General features: G+C 41.0%; 1 protein-coding gene across 3 annotated transcripts in view; it reads left to right on the top strand.

The window, feature by feature from the left end:
• Positions 1-3990: 3990 nt before the first annotated feature.
• The window catches only part of LOC106587110 (diacylglycerol kinase zeta), a 129265-nt gene continuing 118420 nt past the window's right edge, over positions 3991-14835 (top strand). For 2 of the 3 annotated variants that reach the window (XM_014175121.2, XM_014175117.2), the window contains exons 1-2: positions 3991-4073; positions 4184-4481. In XM_014175121.2, the coding sequence (XP_014030596.1) occupies positions 4222-4481 (260 nt within the window). In that variant the 5' untranslated portion in view covers positions 3991-4073; positions 4184-4221. The other variant, XM_014175118.2, reaches the window with a different exon arrangement.

The raw sequence follows: 14835 nt of genomic DNA, 5'->3' as shown, positions 1-14835 counted from the left end.
TTCCACTGAGTAGGAAACAGAATGGCCTCTTTCCCCCTTGTTTACTGCCTATATATCAACTACATGTCAGTGTAATAACACACTCTTTGGATTAGAAAAGGGGAAAATGGCTTTGTCCCAATAGCATTTACCATGCAGTTTTATGTAATCCTCGTACAGTCCTTGCCTTAATCTCTGTATAAAGGCCAGAGAAAGGTCTTTCGCTTCAGTTTTTGCATCCTCATGTTTAGGTGTTGCTCTCCTGTGTGAATCTTAATATAGCTGTTTGTTTTGCATGTATAAAAAAGCCTCCTATGCCTGATATGACAGTGATGTATTTAGATTGATCAGTTTCCTCTGCGCATTTGCTCTGTTTTATGGAGAAGAATATTTAATGCATTATTTGTTACCATGATAATGCAACAGCTTTGTCCTGTGATGGGGTATTTCATTCAGGACTCAAGACTGGGCTGCCATGGCAAAGAGCAGACAATAAGAAAGACTGGAAATCCCTGGCTGTCTGTTTCTCACTCATTGTGACCCTAGTGAGCGGTTGTAGGTGATGAGAGTTCCTAGTCTTCTCATTTCCATGGCAATGTCAATTCACAGTCTAACCTAGTTACCTCTTCTTTATCCAGCACAAACCACCTGAGCACACTTCTCACCACAGTACAATACAATGATTCTTTGTAAAAACTTTTTTTTTTAAATTACTCTCTAGATTGAATATGCACTGCATGAAACGTCTAGTATGAATATTGGAAATTGTGGAGTGCATTCTTTGGACCGGACTAGCAGTGACACACTGAATAAATACATGTTCAGCTTCACTCCAGCTCCCAGTATATCACAAACCAAGGTAAGTAGTAGAGATTATTCCACTATCTTCGCATGCTGAAGCGTCTCTCGATGAACACCTTTCTCATATAGCTAAAACCTAATGTCTTGTCTAAATAAATGAAAACAGCGTTTGATCTGCTCCATTACATTTCTCACATTTCCAAGGAAGTCGATTCAAACTGTCACTAAATCGACTGTCACTAGTCATTTACATGCCCCAAATGCTTTGCATATACAGTATAATTAATTTTTGTATTTAGTCTGTTATTTCAGTCAGGGCTCTATACAGAGGTGTGGCTCCCTCCTATTGACTTTGGGCGGTGGAGCAACTGTTCCATCCAAACTGCAATGTAAATTAACTGTATGCATATGCATGCCTGATTACATGACTATATATGTTTGGAGCGTTACATTGTTTATGGCAGGTACATGATACTTTATATACATGCATATTATTTATATGTTTTTATTTAACCTTAATTTAACTAGGCAAGTCAGTTAAGATGACGGCCTACCCAGGCCAAACCCTAACCCGGATGACGCTGGGCCTACAGGACTCCCAATCACAGCCAGTTGTGATACAGCCGGGAATCGAACCAGGGTCTGTAGTGACGCCTCTAGCGCTGAGATGCAGTGCCTTAGACCGCTGCGCCACTCGGCAGCCCAATGCAACAGAATATAAAGCAAAGCATGTTGTATCCATGTTATAACATACACTTTGACTGGAACCCACTGTGGGAAATTGAGAGATTAAAGGACGTACATTCATGTAGTGTTTTCCACATACATACATAACATGATATCTGCTTTAGTTCACTGTGATAATAGGATACGGGTGGTGCTCTCAGACCATTAGCCAGTGTCTTGGTCTGCCACCAGAAGATCACACAGTGAATTTAGAGTAATTCCCTTTTAACAACCTCCTATCCTTCATAAGATCCTTAGCTGGAGTAATCGACCGCAGCCTAACGCCCCATAAACTGACCTTACTGAAAAAACACCCGGATCCATTGCTCTATGCCGCATGGATTGCTGGTATTACAACCAAGTTATCTGTTCCTGTCCACATTCAACTGTCCCCTTTTGATAAACTAAAACATGCTCTTGCCAACTTGTAAGTAATATTTGAACTCCCTGGTTAGGAAAAATGGCGGCATTTCCAACAATCATTCAGGCATATTTCATCTGGTGGCTGTGATGGTCTGACTCACTGGGTAACACCAGGTCACATACGGTATAACAAGAGGCCAGGAGAGGTCAGACATTGATTGCCTCAGTTCCAGTGTAACTGTTGTCATAACCATCATCGTTGTACTAATCATTCAAATAAAATGACCCAATCAACTGCAAAGGATCTCATGGCACTGTTTTGGTGTAGTTTTCCTTTTGATTCATTTGTGTAGGGCAGCTTCCTGTTTCCTAAGGAATTGCATTAACCAGTACAACCAGTTTTACAGCCCTTTGTAAGGACGATTTGATAAATGGTTTAAAGTAGGCTATATTGTGTGTAGCATACCATGGTTGACTAACACAAGGTTACACAGGTTAATCATCACTCAGGCCTTTTCAAAGTATTGTTTGAGTTAGGTCACCACAGTGACGTAGTCTTCCTAATAAAAAAGCAAACGGCCAACTGTGAACAATACAATGGATCAATGTGGTAACATACCCAATTGAAGAAGAGTACCGGTAGCCTATAGGCCTAATTGCATGTTTGGTTCACTGGAAAATAAAAAGTAGGTTGGAACAATTCCAGTTTAACCTCCAATCTTTTATTTGATTGGAAGTATTTTTATTTTCTCAGAAAGAGTTTACAGAGATACTGCCTGACGCCCGTGAATGCAGAAGCCAGGGGAGAGACCAGTGTGTTGTGAACAACATAAGCATGAGCAACAATAGTGGAATCGGAGGTTTTCCTTCTAAGTACCCCATTGAAACTGATGCAAACTGATACAAATATTTAAACCGTGCCACAATTGTACTACATAATGCTAAGCAAGGTTGGAATGTTGTTATTTCATTTTAATGAAAGACAATAATTAATTAATTTGACACCAAAAAGTAAAACTCTGTTGAAATCGCACTGTGGATGTATAGACTCCAGAATTTCCTGGATGCTAAAATTCTAATAGTTTGACTAATTACAGTTTATGTGACAAAAGAAGCATAGAAAATGTAGAGAATCTTGTACCATCTAAACTGCAGTAAAATATCTTTTCAATAGCCAAACATATTGTATTGTCAGCTGTTTGAAGCTGGTGTACAAAACTGAAAGTAAAAGCGGGAAGCATAGAAATAGAGCACATAGAACAGATCTACAGCTTCTTAGACTTGCTTTCAATGAGAATGGCAGATCTACCTACCCACATTTCTGTGTGAATTTGGTCATGCTCATTACGAAAAAAGATTGCAGTCAGAGTGCACTATAACTGTAATAGGCTGCAAAAACGGACAGTTTTTTTTACTGCAGTAATTTTGCAGTGTAACTGCAGTTACAGTGCAGTACAAGGCATTTCAACTCACTGCAGTTATTCTGCAATTACTCCGTCCAAAATGCCACAGTCGACTTCTGTTACTGCACTTTTACTTGTATCTTTTTTTTGTAAGGGGTCGCTCAAAAAGTTACATATTGCAGCTTTAAATAGGATATCAGCCTACTCAGTGACACTCACAGAACACAGCTAGCATCAAATCTCTTATTGCAGGGCTTTAACTGGGGGAAATCACCTTCCCAGTCAGTCTATTGACTATACATCCACACTGAGATTTCAACTGAAATCTTTTTTTTTTGTCTTTTGTATCATTTATACAACAACACAACATTATTTTGTACAATTGTGTCATGATTCCACTATTTTCATCCCTTTGCATCAGTTTCAATCGGGGACATATATTTTGAAGGCGAACCGCATATTCCACTTTTGTTGATCACTCTAACGTTATTCACGACCCCACGTGTGGTTAAACGCAGAGATCAGAGTGCAGCACAGCTGTAAAACCGGTTTCTACTAGTTATCACAACCGCAAAGTCATAATTGGCTATATTGTAAAAATTCATGATTTAACAAAAAATAGCTTTTTGTTCTTCATTTAAAGGTAGGGTTAAGCATACGCTTAGAAGTGTGGTTAAGGTTAGGTTTAAGAAGAAAATAAAAATAGGCGGGGTTTAGGATTTTGTGGCTGTGGTAACTAGTGACGACCCTGTAAACCTACAGGATTTCCTTCTTCGCGTGAATACTGGCGACAACAACCAGGTATATTCTGCTTAACAAAGTCAGTATCTGTATTTGTCGCATTACAAGACGAATCATAGTTTTGCTTTGGACTTCCAGTGTTGGAAACAAACTACTTTTTTTTTTTTTAGGTTGCCGCGCTCCACAGTTACTACACAGCACCGTGTCGATGGCTGAGGCTCCGGATACCGGGGACGGTATAACCCGTATCGTCCGTAGCTCTACGGATTCACCCACGGCGATACTGGTGCCACCAACCTTGGAAGAACTGGCTGAGGAGGAGGACGTTTTCCTGCCCGAAATGGTATCACCTTGTCCAGTCTTCAAGACGGGAGATTGTCCAGGAAAAGTGTCAGCGCGGTTGGAAGGTGCGGGGGCATTGCCAGCGGATACCTGCTTCCTCACTATTAGAAAGCAGGTATCATACAGGTAGTTCATTTTGAATTTATCCCTACTTCCTATCCCAAACCCGCACGATATTTCATATAACTACTTCAACTGGCTACCAAATGTCTGAACTCTCGCAATTGCAACGTGTAAAAGTAAACATCACCTGCAGCCGTCACTATCTCACCTGATAATGCACCTCTTAGTGTGGCAGCTACTTTAGCCTATTTGTAGGCAAGACAACATGTGTTCATGTGAGCTGACACTCCATTTTAATATGGTTCTTCATCTAATAGATAGGCCTACATTAAAGTTATCATTAGGCTACATTATCCACTATAGCATCTTATAGCAAAAGCACTATCACATCTGTCAGCAAGGCCATCATAATGTTCAGTTACCACACTGATGGGTATCATTCTTACTACCTGCTGATGTCCTATGGAGTATAGTAAATACATGCTCATTCATGTCATGAATGGGGATATCAAGAAAAAATACTTCTGTGTCCTCCTCAGTCATAACATAGACCTCACCCCATTAATTGCTGAGCTTTTGGATTAAATACGCTATCCTTCATAATCTCAGACTAGGGTTTTAGGACTGCAAATCTTGCCGCTTATTAGAATCTGGGCTATTTCAGCCGGTTTGTAGTATTGTAAATTTGGTTGGCTGCACGCAGGCTATTGACTGTTTCCTGACCCTGTTTGTTGCAACTCAGTGTGCTGTGCAAGTGAATGACATGACAGAGCAAGGAACTTGTCTTTTGGTCATGAGGCAGTGATTCACAGAATGACCTTTGACCATGACCCCTTACACATGACCCTTGGACATGTTTTATTAAACATTCACACAGACATTACTACCACACTCTGTTACATTTTTACATGTTAGGCATTTAGCATACACTCTATTCCAGAGCGACTTATAGTTAGTGCGTTCATCTTAAAATAGCTAGGTGGGACAACCACATATCTCAGTCATAAATAAGTACATTTTCCCTCAGTAAAGTAGCTATCAGCAAGGTCAGTGGCAGTAAGTAATGTAATGTGAGAGTGTTAGTTCACCAAAGCTACAGTACAGGATTTGGTGTACAGGAGGATTTTGACCGATATACAGCATAAGCGTATAATCCGTCATTGTATAACATCCAGTAGACCACTTCAAACAAAATGTTTGGTTTGCAATGAGACCGGTAGTGTCGTTTCCCCCCCACAATCCCAACTGTTTGAAGCTTGATTGTAGAGGATGGCACAATTGTCCGTACCCCCTGACTGACTCACATTCTCACATTCCATCTTTTTTCATTTTACGTAAGGATTCGAGGGATTCTTTTTCTGTGCAGGCTGTGTAGAATGAGGTGACTCTGGTCCTTGGGTGTTGGTTATTGAGAGTCTGTCACTGCCAGCGGATGCTGTGATGTTGTTCGTGGCTCTTATGTAACGGAAGGAGAAGCAGCAGCAGCGGCAGCAGCAAGGGATCAGGAGTGTTTTTTTAATTTATTTTTTTGCATTGTAAATAAGAGGCACTTACGAAAGGGGCTTAGTGAGCAGAGCCCTGGGCTGGCTGCATCCACTGGCTGGATGGTTAAGGCTGGCCTGGCAATCAGTGAGGCTGAGGCCATGTCAGTCTCTCTACATAAACACAGATTACCTATCGCTTTCCTCGGTGTCTGTGACTAAGAGCGTCAATATAGTGACTCAAACAACAAGGCCCGGGGTAGTAATCTCATGTGTGATTCAGATGTTATAAAAGACCAAACAGCACCTGCAGCAGGGGGACAATGATGACAGTTAAGGAGATAAGTTATTGTGGAATGTTATGCGCATCCATTCTAAAATAAATGATGTGCCCCCCTCAGTCTCCTATCAGAATTGAGTATTCACCAAAGCTGTTGTATAATTGCATAGTAATGATAACTACCTTTTTGTTTTTGATTAAATTAGTATTGTAGATTTTGTGAAAAGCTGAAATTTGTGATAAATACACAATATACAGTGACCTCTGTTGTTTTGAATGTGTACCCCAGCACTTTGGATTTGAAATGATGCAAAGACTATGAGGTTAACGTGCAGACTGTCAGCTTTAATTTGAGGGTATTTTCATCCATATCTGGTGAACCGTTTAGAAATCACAGCACTTTTTCTACGTAGTCCCCCCATTTTAGGGGACCAAAAGTATTGGGAGAAATTAACTTGTGTATTAAAGTAGTTAAAAGTGAAGTATTTGGTCCCATATTCATAGCACTCAATGATTACATCAAGCTTGAGACTCTACACATTTGTTAGATGCATTTGCTGTTTGTTTTGGTTGTGTTCCACATTATTTTGTGCCCAATAGAAATGAATGGTAAATAATGTGTTTTGATTTTGGAGTCGCTTTTATTGTAAATAAGAATAGAATATGTTTCTACATTAATGTGGATGCTACCATGATTACGGATAAGTAATGAGAACGTTAGACACACAAATATCAAACCCCCAAGACATGCTAACTTCTCACCATTACAATAACAGGGGAGGTTAGCATTTTTGGGTGGGTATGATATTTTAAATCAAATCAAATACAATACAATTTTATTTGTCACATGCGCCGAATAGTGAAATGCTTACTTGCAATCCCTTAACCAACAATGCAGTTCAAGAATTAGAGTTAAGAAAATATTTACTAAATAAACTAAAGTAAAAATTTAAATGTTTCAAGCAGACCATGTTTCAAGCAGATCACCATAGTCCCTGTGCCCAAGAACACAAAGGCAACCTGCCTAAATGACTACAGACCCGTAGCACTCACGTCCGTAGCCATGAAGTGCTTTGAAAGCCTGGTAATGGCTCACATCAACACCATTATCCCAGAAACCCTAGACCCACTCCAATTTGCATACCGCCCAAACAGATCCACAGATGATGCAATCTCTATTGCACTCCACACTGCCCTTTCCCACCTGGACAAAAGGAACACCTATGTGACAATGCTATTTATTGACTACAGCTCAGCGTTCAACACCATAGTACCCTCAAAGCTCATCACTAAGCTAAGGAACCTGGGACTAAACACTTCCCTCTGCAACTGGATCCTGGACTTTCTGACGGGCCGCCCCCAGGTGGTGAGGGTAGGTAGCAATACATCTGCCACACTGATCCTCAACACTGGAACTCCCCAAGGGTGCGTGCTTAGTCCCCTCCTGTACTCCCTGTTCACCCACGACTGCATGGCCAGGCACGACTCCAACACCATCATTAAGTTTGCAGACGACACAACAGTGGTAGGCCTGATCACCGACGAGACAGCTTATAGGGAGGAGGTCAGAGACCTGGCCGGGTGGTGCCAGAATAACAATCTATCCCTCAACGTAACCAAGATTAAGGAGATGATTGTGGACTACAGGAAAAGGAGGACAGAGTACGCCCCCATTCTCACCGACGCGGCTGTAGTGGAGCAGGTTGAGAGCTTCAAGTTCCTTGGTGTCCAGATCAACAACAAATTAGAATGGTCCAAACACACCAAGACAGTCGTGAAGAGGGCATGACAAAGCCTATTCCCCCTCAGGAAACTAAAAAGATTTGGCATGGGTCCTGAGATCCTCAAAAGGTTCTACAGCTGCAACATCGAGAGCGTCCTGACCGGTTGCATCACTGCCAGGTACGGCAATTGCTCGGCCTCCGACTGCAAGGCACTTCAGAGGATAGTGCGTATGGCCCAGTACATCACTGGGGCAAAGCTGCCTGCCATCCAGGACCTCTACACCAGGCGGTGTCAGAGGAAGGCCCTAAAAATTGTCAAAGACCCCAGCCACCCCAATCATATACGGTTCTCTCTACTACCGCATGGCAAGCGGTACCGGAGTGCCAAGTCTAGGACAAAAAGGCTTCTCAACAGTTTTTACCCCCAAGCCATAAGACTAACCAAATGGTTACCTGGACTATTTGCATTGTATGTCTGTAATTTTCTCTCACATGAGCTCACTGTATTGCTCAACCTAAGGTGAATGATTTGTCACTAGGTCTGTCCTATTGTTATACTATGTAACTAAGGGAACCGCTTTCAATGCTGTCCAGATGGTGTTTCAGATTTATTACAGGGGTTGGAACCAGTTCAGGGAACAGAACTGAAAATCAGAAAATATTTTTTTTTAGAGGAACAGAATCAGAACCGAGAATGAAGTGATCTATACTGTTCCGGAACAGAACTGTTATTTTTAAAAGCATGGGAACTGGTCAATAACCCTCTTTTATGTTCCTGGCATTTTTTCCCAGTTCCACAAAAAACAAAGCACCTATGCAAAGTCCTCACTCTGTCACCTGGAAACATATTCTAGTGTCTGCCTGCCAGCTGAAAATCTTTGCCAGTGCGTGTGTAGGCTATATACCTGCCCATCCCCTGCCGAAGCATAGGCTACTGTAGTTTACTGATGTTACAAGTGGGATTCAGAAATTAGAGAGATTTTTTAGAGAAGAATGGATTAACTTTTGTTAATGCTAGTCATCACATTTCACAGTAGATTTATTAACTCCAAAAATGTGTTTTATTTTAATTCTAGTGCTGCTCTGCACACACAAGCTTGTTAGCTAACTAGCTCTGGTCCAACGTTAAGCCAACTCTCGGAAGTTCAAAGACATTAAAAGTTCCTTCATAGAAGCTTCTCCTGTGTAGGTATAGTTCTGTGGGCCTAATTCATATAATGCATGTCATAACAAGATGCCCAGTGCTTCAAGCCAAGCCTCCTCCTCCACCCTCTCTCGCCCTCTCCCACACGCAAAATTTCAGTCGCATCTCGTACCCTACACTTGTCTGTCCAATGCATGTAATCAACTGTATAGCTTGGCCACTCCATAGCATGGTGAAGTAATTTAATGTCGAGCCAAATGTTAAAAAATATATATATATTTCGGAGATTTAGAAAGGAATGATATAAACCATTACTTTTTGGGGGGGTTCGAACCGGTTCAGAACTTTATTATGGTTCTGTTCAGAACGAAACGATTGGAAAATAATCTCAGTTCCAACCCCTGATTTATAGTAACAGTCCTGATCATTTGGACCGCCAGGCATTCCGCTGTCTGAATACTGAATTGTTATAGTTTGTTATTTGAAGCAGGCTCACAGACTCTGACAGGTGCATGCTCTTCTATCCAGCAGATTTAAAACGGTCGGAAATCGAAAAGTTACAAAATGAACACATCCACGAATGGCAGCAAATTTTAAGTCCCAAGTTTTATCACAATCTTTATACTAGGATGAATTAGGCCTAGTTTCTAGGCCACCAGACAAATGGAAAGAAACCTGTTTCATCTCAATGGGATTAACCTTGTAAATAAATGGTGCCTTGCAGTGTAAGTAAGGGTAAAGGATGACTGAGAGGTTACAAGTTCATCCCTTCAATTTGAAACTAAATTGAGGGAACCTGTGGCATTCTATATTGTCTGTTGGAGGAGAGCTTTGGTGATCTATTACTGTATATGCAAACAAACTGTGCGGCTTGTTTAGGATTTATTTGAGGAGAAATGGGAGCAACAGATTAAGGTAGAGATTTTTAATTCCATTTCATCGCAGAATGTTGTTTCTGGTGTTCAGGATAAGGTTGAGCTTATCCTGTGCTTTAGTTCAGATCACCAACACATCAAGCCTGTTCCACAAGTGGGTTGTAAACTCTACATCTGATGTAAAATGTGCTTTATGCTGTACCAAAACATTATACCTGTTGCACCACCTGTTCTATGAGCTACGCCTGCAATTGTCTTCTTTCATGATATGCACAGACAGTAATATAAATCTATATTTTCAAAAGGATGTGAGTTTCGTGTTCATATCACAACATCCGCAGGCTTATCGAGTGGCCTATGCGTGAGTCAATAGCAAAAGAATACACTTGACTTATGCTACATTATAGCATGCCAAATGTGTCTGATTTAAATATTAACAAACTAATAGATGAGCTGCCACCTATTTGCCCAGCCAGAGATCAAATAACCGAATATCCCGACGGAGATTCGGTGAAACAAAATCGCATTAATTGATTGTCAGACGTTCCTTGATCAATGTGATTTTGTTTCAGTGAATCTCTCTCAGGATATAGCCTAGGCTACTACTCGAGAGGAGCAAAATAATCCACCTGTTATGCTAGGCTACATAACATGCTAGCAAAATGTTCTGATAACGCTGCTAGACGAGCAAACTAGACAAAAGATTATCATCATGACCACTCACCTCAATTTTGGCTAATGCTTTCCCAGCCAAATTGTAACCAAATATCAAAACAAAAATCTGACGATTGATTGATTTATCAAGATGTCCCCACCCTTGTCTCAAATCAGAGCGATAACGCTGTCCCAATCGTAACGGTGCTGAAATGATTACTCACGGATATTGCTTTAAAGTTTCTAAAACGGTTGGATGACTTTGGGAGTTTCAATAAGCAGCAATATGATAAATGCCTGCAATGGCATTAGTCTACGTTATTTTCATAATTCTGTGATATTCATTCCCACAATAATTATTGAAAGATCCATCCAATTGTGGTTAAGAAAACATGCATCATAGTGGTGGGTTTTGCAGGGGAGAAAATCTGATATCAACTTTGGAGGGGACAATTACATGACATTTTCTCAAGAGCAATTCCTGAGGGGGACACCAAAAGTAGTGCTGTAACACATAGCCTACATTGTAATATGGTAAATGTATATTGAGGAACCAAAGAAATAAGGTGTTTGCCGTACTCCTAACTACCGGTACCCAAAACTACACAACTAATCACAACAGCAATACCATTGCCTTTAACAAATCTTAGTTCAGTCACCAGTTTAAGTTGAGAGTGGGGGTATCCATGGCATTTTCCAATTATGTTCCTATTTTACAAGTAAAAAAAATGGAGAACCTTTCATAATGTTGCCAAACAAAGACTCAACAAACTTACCTGAGACTCCCTGTCTCTGCTAGTCTGTCCCTGCATATCTGTCCCCAACTCTGCTGTCTGTGTGCCATCTGTTGCCTGCTCTGCCTAATGACATCATTGTGAAACATTTCCATTAGAATTTCATTTCTTTCTTATGAACATTTTATCAACTAGTTTTTGAGATATTAGGCTACTAGGGTTCTTACTTTGCGTTTTGGTGTACTGAAAAATACTCTGATGTCCGTCTTTTATTTTTCTGCCATTTTTCTACCTGGCTGGCTGGCTGGCTACACACACACACACAGTGTGTAGGTTATTTACAGTAGGAGATGGGCTTCTATCATATCTTTTATCATTCTATTTGGGCTTCGATCTAAAAGGTAGCTAGCAAATGTGAAACGGATTAAAATGACAAGAGTTGACAGCTGTATGAGTTCACCATTTACACAACATATGCTGCAACCTTTTATAATTGTAATAGTTTGTTTCATATTGGCTGGCTTCCAACAATAGCTCAATTTGCAAAGCTAGCGAGCACCAATTCCGTTTCAGTGGTGTTTGCTATAATCTTTGCTACCCGGGTTAAATAAAGGTGAAATAAAATAAATAAATAAAAGTTCCCTTGTGACAATTTAGCTTTTGCAACGAGACCATTAAATATATTTAAGACAATGGTAGAAGAGAGTGTAGTTCTGTTCAGTTTGGACTTTAGTTTATCGCTAACCTTATCGCAGGGACTTTGAAGCACTAACTTACATCATCTGCATGCTGATCTTGGAATAAATTGACGATAGCAAAGATTCCATCTTTGACGAGGCCACATAAATGGAATAGGTACTAGCTAGCTTAATAGTTAATATTTGCGCGCTAGCTCTGCATATTCAGCTAGTGTGTGTGCGCGATTGACTGGATTAACCTCACGTCAGTTACGTTCATTGAGTGCCTTTCAGACAGTAGATACGACCCCTCTGTTACCTTGCCAACTAAGGAACTGGCAGTGGATCAAAACATTGTGAGGCAAAGGGTGGGGGGGGTCGCAATCTTTTTTTTGAAACTTAAAAACACGCTATTAAGTGTCTATAATCAGCACAATTGCTTTCATTGCGTTTTATTAATATTATTTAAATTACATAGTTATGTTTCAGTGATATATTGGGGGGGACAAATCATATTTTTCCAAGGATGGGGGGGGTCGTGTGTTCCCCGTCCCCCCCCCCGAGATTTCCGCCCCTGGGATTTTGCGAAGTGATGGGGCATCCCTCGCAAAGTTTTTAGAACTGCCACGAGGAAGGTAACAGCCTAGTAACGGGCACTGCCTAGCAACCATAATAATGAAGCATCAAATCTCGTGAACGTGCATTGCTTACGCCGGTCTTAAACCGACTAATCTTATTTTTGGTTGGCGCAACAGATATAAATTCTCATCCCGTAGCTACGCCCGACCTAACATTTAAGACCAACTTTTTTTACACCCAACTGGTGCAACCGGCCCTGCAGATGATTCAGTGATGAAAACCCATGAGATTGTTTAATCAATGAGACCTATGATATATTGTATTCTGTGGAGACAGTGTTGACCTACGTAGATGATACGCATCCAATACCGGACCAGATCCATCCTTACTGAAATGAGCCAGCACCAGCGGTGCCTCCCTCTGTAAAGCCTGCACGACGACGAGCACCACACGTCATATTGAAATGCATAATGACATTAAAGCCACCAGGCCTCTCAGAAAAATGGATAATACCCTTTGTACTCCTTTCCTGAGTCTTTGCATGTTATAAAGATGAAGGAAATTGTCATCCTCTCATTGACATTGGGACACTCAGTGTTGACACTAAATCTGATTTAAAAGGCTGTATTTACACTGAACAAACAGACAGGGCTAATTTCAGCTCATTTTTAGGTCCTCTGTCTCTGGGTCGTACGCTTATACGGTAGGTCCTTATGGCTCTATTGACACTCTGGTTAAGGTTGTTTGTAGTTTGAGGGCGATGCAAGGGCTACAGCCCCTCTAATGAAGGGAACGAACTGTCTCGTCTGGACTCCCCATCGACCACTGACACTAATGGATGCTGATCGTAAACCCTCCTCTCCGGAGAGTTATTTGTAATTACCCGCATTTACCAAATTACTTGTGATTATTATGCTGCACACAATTACTAACATGGTACATTTCTATTTAAACAACAAAAGAACTGTGTCGGAAAAATAGGTGTGGGCTAGACACAGAGCAGTGTCTCCCAACCCTGGACAAACATACCTGATTCAACTTGTCAACTAATCCTCAAGCCCTCAATGAGTTGAATGAGGTATATGTCAAGAGCTACAACGAAACGGTGTACTGTCACGTATCTCTGACCACGACAGGTTGTTGTTCTCTGACCATGACTCTCTCACAACTCAATGCACAACACTGAAAGGTTCCGGTGGCCTATTTTACTCTGCCAGGGCTCTGAATTGTCTGATTCTACAAAGACTGCCCTATCTGTGGGAGTAATTTATTATTTCTCACAGTCAAGTAATCTGGTTTTCCAGGAAGTGTCTGCAGTCCTAAAGGACCAGTTAATACTGTAATAATATTTAAGTATTTTCCTCTCTAGGTTAAACAGGCCGTTGTCCGTTCATCTCAAAATCAATACCTGCTCTATGGCAGTGTTTCCCAACCCTGGTCCTCGAGAACCCCCAACAGTACATCGTTTCGTTGTAGCTCTTGACATATACCTCATTCAACTCATTGAGGGCTTGAGGATTAGTTGACAAGTTGAATCAGGTATGCTTGTCCAGGGTTGGGAAACACTGCTCTGTGGAAACAAAAGTTATTAGAGAACATTGGTGAGCAGCTGGTATGCAACTCTCAACCTCATCATGAATGACTTAACTCAGGCCAGAGCTTTGTTTGCTGTGGACTTGATAGGTTGGTATGTGAGAGTATTCAGGCCAGCCGCTCCCAGACTTTACCTCATCAATGATATTTTTAATAACGCTTTATTATGTGTGGTTTAAAATGTCGGGCGGTAAATTTTGTATGTTTTGTTTTCAATTTGCTGACATATGAAGTCAAGGAGAGCAATGCTATGTGAAAATGAACACTCCACACAATTTGTTTAGATTTACCTCTTCTTCAGCAATCCCACCTGGATCTGGTGAATCCAATATCCCTTCTATCGGAATATCTCTTCCCATTATCAAGTTTGCAAATAAAATACTGCAGTTTCAAATGAAATCAAGAACACTGGGAAACGGCGGCACTTCAAAAAGCTTTTACAAAACAGACAGAACGATGTCACCTCATTTCACCTTTTTATTTTTGGCCGGGTGTAGACTCCTGCATTTCCACAGTTATGCCTTCGTCAGTTGCGTAATGGTGGCTCTGGTGAAGGCATAACTGCCGAAACCGCGTTAGCCTGCCTGGCCAAAGATGAAATGAGGTGACATCGTTTTGTATTTTAAAGAAAATTTACTTTTCGGAGTGCCTCCGTTGTTCTTGAACTTGGGATTTC

Source organism: Salmo salar, chromosome ssa26 (genome assembly GCF_905237065.1).
Source record: "Salmo salar chromosome ssa26, Ssal_v3.1, whole genome shotgun sequence".
NCBI classification, from domain to species: domain Eukaryota; kingdom Metazoa; phylum Chordata; class Actinopteri; order Salmoniformes; family Salmonidae; genus Salmo; species Salmo salar.
The sequence above is the reverse complement of the archived record's forward strand: the minus strand, read 5'-3'. Positions and strand labels throughout refer to the sequence as shown.